This window comes from Astatotilapia calliptera, chromosome 18, assembly GCF_900246225.1.
Source record: "Astatotilapia calliptera chromosome 18, fAstCal1.2, whole genome shotgun sequence".
NCBI classification, from domain to species: Eukaryota; Metazoa; Chordata; class Actinopteri; order Cichliformes; family Cichlidae; genus Astatotilapia; species Astatotilapia calliptera.
Window position 1 is genome coordinate 18,557,666 of NC_039319.1, and position 14,091 is coordinate 18,571,756.

The 14,091-nt window shown below is 39.7% G+C and overlaps 1 protein-coding gene across 2 annotated transcripts; it reads left to right on the forward strand.

Moving 5' to 3' along the window:
• The first annotated feature begins 1,576 nt into the window (after positions 1-1,576).
• On the forward strand, positions 1,577-13,659 carry LOC113009973 (bcl-2-related ovarian killer protein homolog B-like). Of its 2 annotated transcripts, none has more exons than XM_026148694.1 (5): positions 1,577-2,231; positions 2,652-2,966; positions 3,773-3,901; positions 10,719-10,882; positions 12,615-13,659. In XM_026148694.1, the coding sequence occupies exons 2-5, from the start codon at positions 2,744-2,746 to the stop codon at positions 12,738-12,740; spliced, it is 642 nt and encodes a 213-aa protein (XP_026004479.1). In that variant the 5' UTR covers positions 1,577-2,231; positions 2,652-2,743; the 3' UTR covers positions 12,741-13,659. The 2 variants fall into 2 exon arrangements, with proteins under 2 accessions (XP_026004479.1, XP_026004480.1); XM_026148695.1 differs by lacking the exon at positions 1,577-2,231 and adding an exon at positions 2,256-2,490.
• Positions 13,660-14,091: the final 432 nt, after the last annotated feature.

A 14,091-nucleotide genomic window follows, 5' to 3' on the forward strand; every position in this document is an offset into this window, starting at 1 on the left:
AAGCATGTGTAGTGTGATCATCTGAGGCATGGTGTACTTGTTTGAGCAGGAGCTCATTTGCAATCCTCTGCTGAGATTTGACTTTGCAAATCATCTTTCTGTGCATTTTGCTTACAATAAAAAATCTTTCTCTTTATTCGGTTCATTTATAGGGATTAAAAAAAAAAGGAAATGTGAAAGGACGTAGGTTAAAACTACAGCTACACTTATACAAAAAAGTCAACATGTAAGGAAAATTACATCTTTAACCGATTGAAATATAGAATTATGATAAAAGAGAAAAAGCAAAGATACAAGAGACCGTTCATAGTTTCACATCCAGCTGTAGTTTACCCTTTTATAACCAGAGCATCTTCACACTAACATTTATCACAATACTGAATTTTTGTATTTGTTTTTTACAACTTTTTTTTTTAACAGTTTCAGTTTGCTACACTTAAAATCCAGTTTTCTCTTGAGTTCCTGTGTCCACATTGTTTGAATCCGTGTTTGCACAAATTGCTGTTTTGCTTTTATGTAATTCTCAGTTGTGGATATTTTAAGAGGATAAATGGCTCAGGTCTTCAAAACACAGGAGAAACAGCAACACTGCAGGGAAATTAATGAAGCCAGTTCAAAAAAAATCCTTTGGATTAGTTTTTATAATTTAAAACACACGAGCAATTTAAAAGCAAAGTAACAAATAACAGTTTTTCTTTTCTCTTTTTTGAGGATGACTGTTTGAAATGAATTAACAAAATATTTAATTTTACATACTTTAAAAATTTTTTTTACAGTCTTTTCAAATAAAAAAAACTTACATTTAACCAATGCCTTTCACCTGTTATTTTTCATATAGTTTACATTGTAATATTTATTCCTACTTAGAGTGCTTGTTTTCTAAAAAGCCAAACAAACTAAATAAAAAAAGCCACACACACACACATTTTCATATCTTGGTGAGGACATTGCTTTCCTTAGCCCCTTACTAAAACTGCAACCATCAGAAATGAATACCTAACCCTAACCCTAACCTTTACCCTGACCATAACCCAATTGTAACCCTAACCCTAAAAAAACAATTTTTGAGCCTCAAAAACGCTTTCAAATTTGTGAGTACCGGCATTATGTCCCCAGAAGTGACTGTTGTCCCCACAAGTATAATGGGATACTAATTTTTGGTCCTCAAAAAGATGTTTAAACAAGTACATCCACACATCCACACACACACACACACACACACACACACACACACACACACACACACACACACACACACACACACACACACACACACACACAGCAGAAAACAACAACAACAAAAAATATCTTGTCTTCTTTGACTGAATAGATGACAGAAAATATAAAGACATTAAGAGTTTTTTCTTTTGTGTTCCATGACTGTAGCAAATATTTCTTTGTATTTGTACTAAGTATGACAGTGCAATGACAATAAAGAGTTATCCTATCTTATCTCATTATCTTAGATAGATAAATAAATAAAAAGATCAGGATGCAATGCAGTAAATCTACATAGATATTACCAAACAACACCCACGAGCAGAGCGGGACATCTAGCGGCGTGAAGGAGCTCTGCAGGGGATTGACAGTGGCACAATTCTGGCTTCAGGAACAGTTACATAAACTTTGGCAGGTGATCGTCTCCTGAGTCACACCTGTGCTCAAATCACAGCATAATGGTGATTTGCATCAGTGTGTTGAAGGCTGAATATTAGAAGAAATTCAAACGAACTGGCTATTCTATTAAAGCCGAGCTAATCGCCCCTCAGATTTGTGAATGAAAGTAGTTACAGTTGAATTGTCTCCCTCTGTCCGCCGGGGTGAGAAGCTGCTTGTGGTGGGAGGGAGGCGGCGGCTGTCAAACTCCTTATCCGGGCTTTTCCCGGCTCTGAAACGAGCACACCCACCGCGCGCCAATGGCAAGGTGGAACAACAGGTAGGCGTCCTCCACCCGCCTCCCTCCCTCCCCTCCGTCGGTGCGTCTCGGAGAAGCAAGTGGACCCACTATCCGCTGCGTGGAAATGAGAGCAGAACTTCGCCCGTTGTTTGCTTGATTGTCTGGGCCGGTTTGTCTGCACAGTGGAGGAGTTTTTATGCGCTTGCTCTGACAGTCCAGCTTTGTTTGAAAGACCTCAGAGATTCGCTCTGAAACGTCTGCTAATTAATAAATCGGATAAATCGCGTTTGCGACATCAGGCGCAGGTGTTTGTCATCATGTGGATATGCTGATGGTAAGCGTGGTCTTTTTCTCGCGTGTTAAAGCGGTTCAGGGATTTAAAATTAGGGTTAAGTTGTGACTGCAGTGAAAAAAGCTCGATGGGTTTGTGCGTGCGTGCGTGTGTGTGTGTTATATTGAGACTGGGAAACAAAATATTTCCTCAGTCATTTTGTGGTATCGCCGTTTGTTGTTGCATAATCCAAGAAGTGTAGCAATAAGTTGACTATCCCACCATGTGACTCACAACAATAACGCCTCCATCATATTCTTATGTAAGTTTCTGCTCCTGTTTTAGAATCCAAATGTCTTTATACACTCACCCACCATTCTTGTGAATTAAAAAAAAAAGTGTGTAGTAGCAGCAGGGATTTTTAATCACCTGCTTCGTTTTCCTCTTATCTGACCTCTTTTCATCTACTCCTATTCCTCACAGCTGCCATATTATCTTCACCACTGAACTCTGAGCTGATTGGAAGGGGTCAGAAGCTCTCTGACTTACAGATCCCCCTCACCCTGCATGAGGACATGGAGGTCCTGCGCAGGTCTTCAGTGTTTGCTGCAGAGGTCCTGGATGTGTTTGACCGATCACTGACCGAGAAGGAGCTGGTGACCCAGTCTAAGGCGCTGTGCAGAGACTACATCTTGTCGAGGCTCAACCAAAACGGGTTGGGATGGTCTAAAACTGAACTCAATTTTTCTCCCTCAAACACAGCGCTGGCTGAAGTGTCTATGGTGCTTCTCTGTCTTGGTAAGTTTCCATAAATGCCACCTTATCGATGACCTCTGAACTATGATTGCCTTGCTTCATTATTAGTGCTGTCATGAAAATAGCATGACATAAAAAAAGGATAATGGGTATCTTTGGGATGTTTTTTCTTCTTCTTGTCCAACAACCATACTTAAAATGAAAGGAAATGTTGTGTTTAAGCATCTCAGAAATGATTGACATTACATTTCATGCATTTGCAATCTAACATGCATTCCATTTTCACGATCTGCCGATTAGCTGCTCAACTAATTGATTATTTGTTTGGCCCATAAAATGTCAGAAAGTAGCAACGGCTGTATTGAATTTACACCTGCTTTCAGAGAATGGTAAAGAAACCAGAAAATTGCGAATGATTAGAGACTGAATTTGCTGATCACCTACATTATGATCCTGTGTCTGGAGTATTTGCTACATTTGCAATATATTAAAGCAACACATTAGGCTTATACTCCACATGTCTATACAGCCTGTACTGAGCATTTGAAGCTCTGATGAGCTCAGACCAAATGATGAGTCGAGGATTATATCTGCATGTGTGAGAAGAGCTTGAACCAAAACCAGGCAGCAGCGGTCCAGCCCTCCTCTTCACATCTATCTTTTCTCAGCACACGGGTATCTGAGGGAACTCTTGTCACGTGAAATGTTTGAATTCAATATTCAAGCAGGTTAAAATGTGTGACGTGGTACACGTTCACCTGTTTTTAATCTCCTTCGCTCAGATTCACTTCCTAACAGACTTTTCTCCTTTTCTTTTTTTTTGTTTCTGCTCTCCCTCTGTTACCTAGGCGATGAGCTGGAGTGTATACAGCCCAGTTTGTACAGGAACGTGGCGCGGCAGCTCAACATTTCTGTTGCCATGGAGAACATGGTTTCGGATGCCTTCATCGGTGTAGCAACAGAGATTTTCTCAGCAGGTACAAGGCTGTTATGAAGCTCAGTGTTGATGATGCATCGCAGTAGAAATTAAAAGAGCACAGGAAGTGACCTTCACTGCTGACTGCTTATGGAGGCACTGACTGTGAACCTCTGCAGCTTTCACCAGGCTCATTCGGCTCAGAGTGAGTGGGTGCGAATCAGATGTAGGTGGAGTGAGACTCTATCTGAAACACATAATTAGTCTTACATCCAAGTTTCTATGTTTAGACATTAGTTTACTAAATTGAGCCCAAGTTTGGGATGTGGATGCTGAACATAAAAGGGCTTCTTGGTAGCGTTGTCGTGTCTTGCTAAGAGAACTCAAACATTTTTCTTTAATTAATATAGAGTAGTCCTGTGACAGATTGGCGACCTGCACAGGGTGTAACCTGAACTGGATAAGCAGTAGAAAATGGATGGATGGCTTAATGTAGCATAGTGTTAAAGTGTAAGCCAGCATGTCCAATCTTGGGCCTCTCAAAACGATGCACAGGAAGGAAAATTAATGCAGAGCGGCAGGGGATAATGGTGTTGCCTAAGAAAAGATTTTAGATTCTCTAGTTGGTTTTTGGCTTTTCTGAGTTTTGACCTTCCTGAGCCTACATGTTCTTAGGTTATCTTTGAGTTTTCCTCCATGTTGCTTCTGGTTTCTTTCTGTAACCCTACAATGTGTATGTTACGTTAGGGGTAGCATGCTTCTCACCCGCTGTCAGCCGGGACAGGCTTGAGTCTGGTTGGATGGGCATTTAAGAAAATAGAATGAAGGCCGGATGGCTGTATGAGGTTGAATTGTAGTCACTGTTAGTCTAAGAAAGCTAGCTGCTAACTCCATAGTGTGCTAACGAAGACGATTCAAAATCTAGGAGACACAAATCCCTGGGTGAGTTCCTTCAGGATAGTTATCGAGTGTAGATGTAGGTGTGCTGATCTGTCCGCTGTGGTGAAGTCTTCCAAATAAGGCTAAAGCTGAAAGAAGAATCATTTAGCCAATTATAAGATATGTAACATAATTCTGGTGCTTAATTTTGTCTGCATTTTCTTGATTTTTTTTTTTTTTTTTGTTCTTAAATTTTGTACTGATACAGAAGCAACTGCTGTTGTGCACAAAGAAAATCACAATCTCCAGCTGTGCTCTTTGGTGGTGTGATTTATTTATTTATTTATTTATTTATTTTTGAACTCTGAGTAAATCTTGTAATTGTGTCCTCACATAGTTCAGGTGTTGTTTTTGGCAAATAATTCATCTGGTGGTTGTTGTTGTTGTTATTCTTCTTCTTCTTCTTCTTCTTCTTCTTCTTCTTCTTATTATTATTATTATTATTATTATTATTATTATTATTATTATTATTATTATTATTACATCCAGTCTAACATAGACACAGCCTTACTTTAATACCCTTATGTAAAAATTTGCAGGCTACACCAGTGGAGTTCTGGGATGATACCAGCCATAATTTTTTTTTTATCATCAACAATTTTTATTTATTTCATTTTAAACTTCAATAGCAGAACTTAAATGCATAAATAAATAATTAAAAAACAACAACAACAAAAACAAACAGAAAAACAACAACAAAAAAAACCAAACAAAAAACAAAAACAAAGGGAAGTTATCCTATTCTTTCTTCGCACACCAATCCCCACACCACCACTCTGTCATTACTCCTCTGTTCTTCAAGTTACAGAAAGCCAGCTTGTGAAGATGGACCAAATACAATCATATTGATGCAATTTATCTAATAAACCATAAGTCACTTTTTCGTAAGACGCCAACTTAGCCATTGTCATTAGCCACTCTTCATAGGGAGGGGGTTCTTTTTCCGTCAATGTCTTAGCAGGACCTGTTTGGTCGTAGTAAGAGCCTGAATAACCCATCTTTTTGTATAACTGGAAAAACCTCCATCAGAAAGTTCTGTGGTTATACCAAGTATGGACAGTTTTGGTGAGATACCAAATCTCCTTTTCAAAACACTGAAAATTACCTCCATTATGTTTTCCCACCAATCCCGAAGTGCCGAACAGCTCCATAAGATATGTAAAATCGAGGCATTTTGACCATCACATCTCCAACATTCGTCCGTAGAGGCCAGGTTCCATTTATACAATTATTGCGGTGTTCGATGCCACCTATGGATTATCTTAAGTTGAATAAATCTACTGCCTGTTTCTTTATACATAGTATTAACATTTTGAAAACATGAATCCCGTTCAACTGAAGGATATGTCCAATGCCATGTCCTGGGCCCAGTAGCCCTTAACTTTAAGGAGCGGGTCAGCTGACCGTTCTTGCAATAAATGATAAATCTTAGAAGTGATACCTTTACCCAAGGATGATCTTGAGAGCACGACTTCCACAGGGCTGCCCACAGGACAACTCAAGGGGGTTCTCAGCCACTTCGATAATGAACTATGTATTTGAGCTTATCTTCAGAATTGATTATGCTGCAACTTATATAACTCCACAATTTTATCAAAGCTTAAAAAACATTTGGTCCCACAGTCAAATAAATCTGATACATAAATGATGCCTGCCTTACGCCACTGTAACCAGTCAACCGATGTCCCTCCAATTAAAATTCTTTTATTACTCCATAAGGTTGTCGAAGGAGATTTAATAAAGTCCCAGCGACCCGCCCTATGTAATTTACACCACAATGTCTTCGCATTTGCAATTATAGGATGGGTAAGTTTATGACTGGTATCAAACAGCTCCTTCCAAGGAGAAATACCGCCATTAACTTCCGTCTCTATATGGGACCAAATGGGTTTAACAGTAGATAACCAAGCTCTAAGTTGTTTCACATTCATCACCCAATAATACCATTCGAAATTAAGCAATGAAAAACCTCCTTGTTTTGCACTCGCTTGAAGTTTCTTAATACTTAAACAATGTGGTGAGCTACCCCAAAGAAACTGCTGGATCAAAAAGTCTAGATCTTAGTCTAGATCTGGAATATGTAATAAAATATAAAAGGTCATGGGTGCAGTCATCATCTTAATACAGCTAATTTTACCCCATATTGTGAGACGTACCCTGGACCATCTACCAAATTCCATTTTTATTCTTTCAAACATTGGCTCCATATTTGCTCGAACCATCTTAGTGTAATCCAAGGTAATTTGTATCCCCAAATACCTCAAACCATTCACGGACCACCGAAACTCCCACTGTTTAAATAAAGTATGAGGGCAGTGTCCTGACATAGGCATTGCCTCTGATTTATCCCAGTTGACGTGATACCCTGAAAGCAGCGTAAAGCTTTCTATACATTCTAATAGGGCTGGAATAGACTTCCCAGGCTGTGTCATAAGTAACTACATATCATCTGCATATAATAGAAGCTTATGTTGATTATTATCCATCAAAATTCCAAATATATTTACATTATTTCTCTGTTTTTGTGCCAAAGGCTCTATAGTAATAACAAAAAGCCCGGGGCTAAGGGGACAGCCTTGTCTTGTGGATCTCTGTAAAAGAAATAGATCTGATATGAGCCCATTCGTCAATACTCGCGCTGAAGGCGAATCATATATCTTTATCAACCTAATAAAATTGTCACCAAAACCAAACTTTTCTAATGTCTTAAACAGATAATCCCACTCAACACAATCAAAAGCTTTAGCAGCATCCAGCGATAGGGCCACTGTTGGATGTACTGAATCATAAACATAATTTTGCAAATTAACCAGCCGCCTAATATTATCTGAACCATAGCGGTTTGGAACAAAACCAGATTGGTCTGCATGTATTATTTTCGCCATTACTACTTTTAATCAACCCGCTAAGACCTTTGCCAAGATTTTTTGGTCAGAATTAAGCAAAGATATGGGGCGTTAACCACTTGGGTCTAAAGGGTGTTTCCCAGTTCTAGGAATAAATGTCCAGAGTGCATTGACTGAGGTAAGGAGATACCAGCCAAAATTTTTAAAATAAGTTGGCCAATAGGTGAAAATATTTTTGTTGTTTTTGTTATTTTAATTTGTGTTTATTTACTCTTTTTTTTGATAAGATCTAGTTGTTTGTTTTTTTTTTTTTTTTTTAAAAAAAAAGTGAACTTTGAGTCTTTGTTAGTTATTCCAAAGTTAATGAGCTGGGAACAGATAAACATCCTCTGCTTCCTCTGCTAAATGTCATCCTGTCTCAATCTATGCTGATGTAGCTTAGCAACATCTTCTTCCTTGCACCTATTCTTCTTCTTGCTCTTCCTGTGGAGGCTCCACAGCAGGTCATCTCCATCTCACCCTATCCCTAGCATCCTCCTCTGTCACAGCCTCTCCCATATTAAGTCATGTAAATAACACTGTGCCATCTGTGAAACTTCTCTGCGGTCTTGCCCTTTTCCTCCTGCCTGGCAGCTCCATGTTCAACACCCTTTGCCCAGTATATCCACTATCCTTCCTCTGCATGTGTCCAAGATTGTCACCAAACTGCTCTGCCTCAGCTCTCCCTTTCTGATGTACTTGTTTATTTAATAAAAACATATGGTCAGTGAAGGAAACGGTTTCCAGGGCCTAATCCGTGGATCGACTTCCTTCGAGGCGTGGACGTCTATCAGCAGAGAATGTCCCTTAGTCTGTAACACAGTCAAATATATTCTCAAGTAATATTCAAGCATGCCATTCAGCGTGTTAGTACGAGCTCGGGAGCAGCTTGGGAGAACAAGAAAACAGAGACTGCTTCAGGTTGTCTTCCCAAATTGACTCAACTTTATTCACAAGTACAACAGTTTATATAGAGGGTAAAATTCATGAGACAGCAGATTTATCAGTTTAAACCAGTACAGACCAAGATAAGGCAGCGTCTTCCTGCCCATGGGTGAAGAAGCATCCTTTGTGTAGTTTATCAGTTCAGCTATAATTGTGATTATCTCAGCGACATATTTTCAAGGCACAAAACGAAGAGTTCTTACATTAGTGAAATCTGAAACAAACCATTTGGCCTTCAACAGGCGTCTAAAAGATTAAGAAACTAATGTAGCTGAGGGAGTGATCTCTGTGGTATTTCAACCTTGTACCAGCCTGTGATTCTCACACATCAATTCTTGGGTCAAAGAGAAAAATAACTAAAACAAAGGGGCCTTATTGAATGACAGAGTTTTCCTGTATAATGTCACTATAAAACAATATCCAGTAAATGCTACCATGGTACTAAAATACCTAACAGTCAGCTATTCCTGTGGTTCATTAGATTAAAACCAAGGAGAAGATGGCTTAGGACAACAGCAGCTGGCTCTGGCTTGAATGTGGAATTTCTTACTTGATTCACAGTTGTTACCTCTGGATAAACAGCCCAAGTGGTTCTTCCTGTTATTCCTGGCTAGGAGTGATTTGTGCTAATCTAGTGACAACATTGCAGAACAAATGTGTCAAAAAGCCTGTTGGTTAAATTCTAGTTGAGTCTATTTGGGTGAAGTCGATCATGCTGGTCTTGGTCTTGTGCCTTTTTTTAAAAAAATTCTTTTATTTATGTTGTCTTGACAACAGATGTGTTTTGTAAACCGTCCAAAGAAGGAAAGACATTTTGAAGGATCCAAATAAAGAGTGACTTTATGTCCTCTGTATGCGCCTCGGGAATAGATTAGAGAGTCTGGTAAAACTTTGACGCGGGACCAGGAAAGATCAAACACAGACTTGGTTAATGACATTTTCATGCTTGTGTTCTGGATAAATGTCTGCTCTTTTTGACGTCACGAGGGTATCGTTTTTAGAAACGGCGTGGGATTCCTCCTCAAGAACAACAAACTGGTGAACCCAGGCAGCCCCAGCCCTCTGGGACGGGTTGGAACTTGACTATAAATAAAGAAAAAAAAAAAAAAGGCATGTGTGTTTTTCCTGCAGTCTCGAGATTGTTTTAAAACCACCCTTTAAGCTTTTAGTTAGTCATTACTTTGTGGTGGACATAAAGGAATGACATTTATATGGCATCTGTGGATCATATCTACATATCTTCCTTTGGAAACAGTCATCTGTTCTGTGGTCGCCTTCAGTAAAATCAACACGGCTCATCTCTCCTCCATCCATCTTCACCTGCCTCCCACTTCTGTTCTTTCTCTTTCCGCCCTCCTCTCCTCCAGCTTTATCCCCGGCAATCTTGTCTCTATTCTTGGCCCGCTTCTCAGTAGGGAGGGAGACATGACGTGCTCTGACAGCTTCCACGGACAGTTATCTCATTTAAGCTCTATCCTTTAATAGCCACACTCAGAGGCTGTGGCTCAGCTCTAAGGAGCAACCATGACAATGCAAGCAGGGCTAAAGGGGGCCAATGCCATTAAGCCCTGCACTGCATCAATGACGTTCGTTATAACAATCCCTCGTTGCACTGGAAACTTTGCCTGGAGTGGCCGGATGCCGTCATTTATCATATTGGACTGTTTTGAGGTCGGTGCCTCTTGGGTAACGGGACAAATACTTGGTCTTTTTCAGCTCCGCTGCTTCTGCTCCATTCACAGTTCAGTTTTGAACCTGTTGACCTTCCCGTATCTGAAACTGCGTCAGTGGCAGTGCAGTCTAAACCTGTTTATTTTACAGCCTGGCGTGGCCTTATCGATAGCATTAACACCAGTTTGTTGACTTTCATATTTACAAGGTGCACCAACTGCCCTCTGTGCTTCCTGTCAGGTCACAGAATATGAGGCTGGAAAGCGATGGGTGTTGCTTTGTGTGGGAGGGGATGTTTATAGTGGGGTAAAGATGGCAGTTTGATTTTCGGTGGCTGCAGATAAACAAAATCCAGATCAGCTTGAACTGTGGAAGCACAGATACACAGATATAGAATAATTAAACATAATCCACTGGTGTCTGTTTTTTTTCCTGTAGGCATAACATGGGGTAAGGTGGTGTCCATGTTTGCGGTAGCTGGAGCCCTGGCAGTGGACTGTGTCAGACAAGGCCATCCGGCTACAGTGCACATCTTAGTGGACAGTCTGGGACAGTTTGTCCGCAAATTCCTGGTTCCCTGGCTGAAGCGACGGGGAGGATGGGTAAGTTTCTGCCTCAGCAAAATTTTGGGCAAACATGAAATGCATAAAAAGTTGACATTTGAGATACAACAGCGATTTGCATTTGCTAGTTTTGTGTGTGTGTGTGCAGGGGTGGGGTGGGGATTTGAATTTGATGCACTGCTTTGTGCATGACAAACATGCTGATTGTCCATGAAGCTCCGTCAGCTTTCAGTCGTCTTTCAGCAGTCTGAGATATGGGGATGCTATTTGCTTACTCTGGCTTCCTGCTGGATGATTTGATGAAAAGTTTCTGCTGTAAAGTGGATCATTCTCATGCTTGATTTAAATAATATTCAAACTCTGTTTTATTTTACTTTAGTGTATGTGTGTCTGTGCATCTTCCGAGTCAGACAGTATTTTTACTCTTAGTGGACTGACAAAAGAGACAACAGATTGCAATAAGAAATGCCACTAGTAAAAAGGCATTATGACATTTAACTCATTTGATTTCCTCAGTAACATTAATTTTACAACTTCTTTCTTTCAGACTCACAAATTCAGGTAGAAAACAAAAACTGTAATACTAATGACATCTATAGACTAGAATTAAAATACTGAGATCCTCACATACTGGGGAAAATAAAATATGAAATTTCATTTAAACAGTTAATTTTATTTGTAACAATACAATGCAACTTTATTTATATAGTACATTTAAAACCGAAGGTACACCAAAGTGCTTCACAACAAAGTTAAAACATAGAAGACAAAAGGCTCTAAGAGAGTACCCCCCCCCAAAAAAAGTACAAAGTAAGAAATAAAACATTAGAGCATAGTTTAGAGGATACAATTACTGAGTATTCATAAATATAAGGTGGGAGTTTTTATACAGTGGAACATTAGTAGAAGATAACATAAGGGTAAAATAATATAGGGAATGTGCACTAACTGAAAACGCTCGGTCAAACAGTTTTTAACTGAGATTTAAATGAATAGATGGAATCAGAGGCGCGGATAGCAGCAGGAAGATTGTTCCAGAGGCTCGGGGCTGCCAGGGCAAAAGCACGGTCACCTCTGGTCTTTAGCTGGGATCTAGGCTGCACTAAGAGTAATTGTCCTGATGATCTTAGAGCTCCCCTAGGGTTATGTGGACTAAGGAGTTCAATGAGGTAGCACGGCGCAGCATTGTTTATGATTTTAAAGGTAATTCCAATAACTGCAATTTAATCACACATTAAGTGTGATTTTTAAGTACTAAAAACTCTGTTCTTCTCTAAAATGCATCTAGTCTGCTCTTTTCCAGCTCCTATGTCTATTCGTGGACTGTACCAGGGTAGTTTTGCATGATTCACAGTTCAAAAATAATCCTTACTGACCTTAGATCAGTTCTCGTAGTAGCTCCTCAGTTCTAATTCTCTTCCTTTCTTATGATTGGCTGTTCCCAATTGTGACTAGCCAGACCTGATGCAAAAGTCTGCTATCAGTGACATCATACAGATTCAAGAGTAGGAAAAAAAAACCCTCATCTGAAATGGAGTGTGCAAAGCATCTGATGCTTTTTGGCTCATAGGAATTACTTGCACAAACACCTCCTGTTCAATATGAGTGTCCACCATTGCTGCAGTGCATTCTGAAAGTGTATGTGTAAAATTTTTTATATATCAGAAAATAAATGGAAGCACAAAGTTTCCCTTTTAATATTTATACTTCAAGAAATTTAACAAGTTTGTTTGTTTGTTTTTAAATATCCCTTTTATCTCATTTTGTTAAGGTGGAGATCACAAAATGTGTGGTGAAAAAGGATTTTTGCCCTGAAGAAAACTGGCTGTCCTCTGCCTTTGAGTCCCTCAAGTGCTTCCTCACGACGATGTATGTCTACATCATGAAGGAGCCGTGAACGAACAGCGTGTGGGAGGTGGGACGGTGGGGGTGTCATGTGTGGGATTAAAATCTCAGACTTGTCAATAAAAAGCTGGAGTGGAGAGGGTCGCTGTGATTGATGGGGATTGAGCCTGCCGGTAGATTTCAGTTGCTGTGTATGGCCATCAGCAAATGTTTGACCAACAAATGTTTGTGTTCTCTCAGTGTCGGCAGAGCCCGTGAAGTGGTTACCCTTCATCCAAAGAGTAGTCACCGTGACATTTAAGGGCATATCACTCCGCCTCTATGTATTATCTTACTGCTTTAACCGGTGTAGTAAGCAAGGCTTCTCCAGTGTTGTAACGTGAGGCTGTTCATACTCCAGAGACAAACACTCAGACGTTTTAATGTGGTGTTTCTCAGAATATTCACACTTAAAGAGGCGAAAACTGTGTTTGTGATGAAACTGACGCTCAGCTGGCTGGGTCCTGTTGTGAGGTTTGAGTCTGGAAAAAGTGAGTTCACGCCTCAAGAGTAATGTCAGGTGGATTCAACTGTTTACACTTCATGGAGTAACTCTATTGTACTTCACCAAAGCACAAAGAGTCTCTTTACAAATATGATCCATTTAAAAATAATGAAGAGAAACGTTGGATCTCATTGCGCTCATTTTTGGCCAAAGAACTCGAGGAATGGTAATATATATATATATATATATATATATACTGAATGTGCATATTTTTGTGGACACTGATTTCCTTTTAGATTTGTAAATAGTCTATTTATGATTTTATTTTTTTATTTAATGACTTGTATTTCAAACCACTGCAGTATGAGGACGCCACTACAGCAGCTGTTTAGGATGATTGTGTGTGATGGGTGTCACTTTAAGTGTGAACTTATAAATGTGTCTAAAAGTTTTTATGAAACCTATAATAAACTTCAACCTTCACAGACGGGACTTTTGTGATGCTTTTGTTATAACAGGCTCATCCTTACCCTTGCTGTGAGGAATACGAGGTGGTAAAGAACAGCCCTGTAGGGTGACGAGGTGAGGGTGTTTATTGCTGCCTGGGTCATTGAGGAAGAGTTGGATTTGGTTAAAAAGAAGCGGCTTAGATAATTTTGAAAACCTGAGGCAGACAACTGGTGGAAAAAGTGTTAACAGGACCCCTTTGTTGCAGGGAATTAGTCGCTTCCTTTACCCAATTTGTCCCTCTTCTTACAAAGGCAAGAAAACGGAGTGAAAAATAGAATTTTACACGAGGATTTATAATATCACGCAACTAAAGACATCAGAGCTTTAACTGTTCCTCAAGGTGCTCCACAATCTTAGCTCTGTGTTTACATTATATGGCGCTTTCTATTTAAAAACCATGGCTGTAACA

Coding starts and splice junctions, on each gene's coding strand:
- LOC113009973 (XM_026148694.1), top strand. CDS start 2,744: ATGGAGGTCCTGCGCAGGTCTTCAGTGTTTGCTGCAGAGGTCCTGGAT. Junction 2,967..3,772: donor TATGGTGCTTCTCTGTCTTG/GTAAGTTTCCAT, acceptor TCTGTTACCTAG/GCGATGAGCTGGAGTGTATA. Junction 3,902..10,718: donor AACAGAGATTTTCTCAGCAG/GTACAAGGCTGT, acceptor TTTTTCCTGTAG/GCATAACATGGGGTAAGGTG.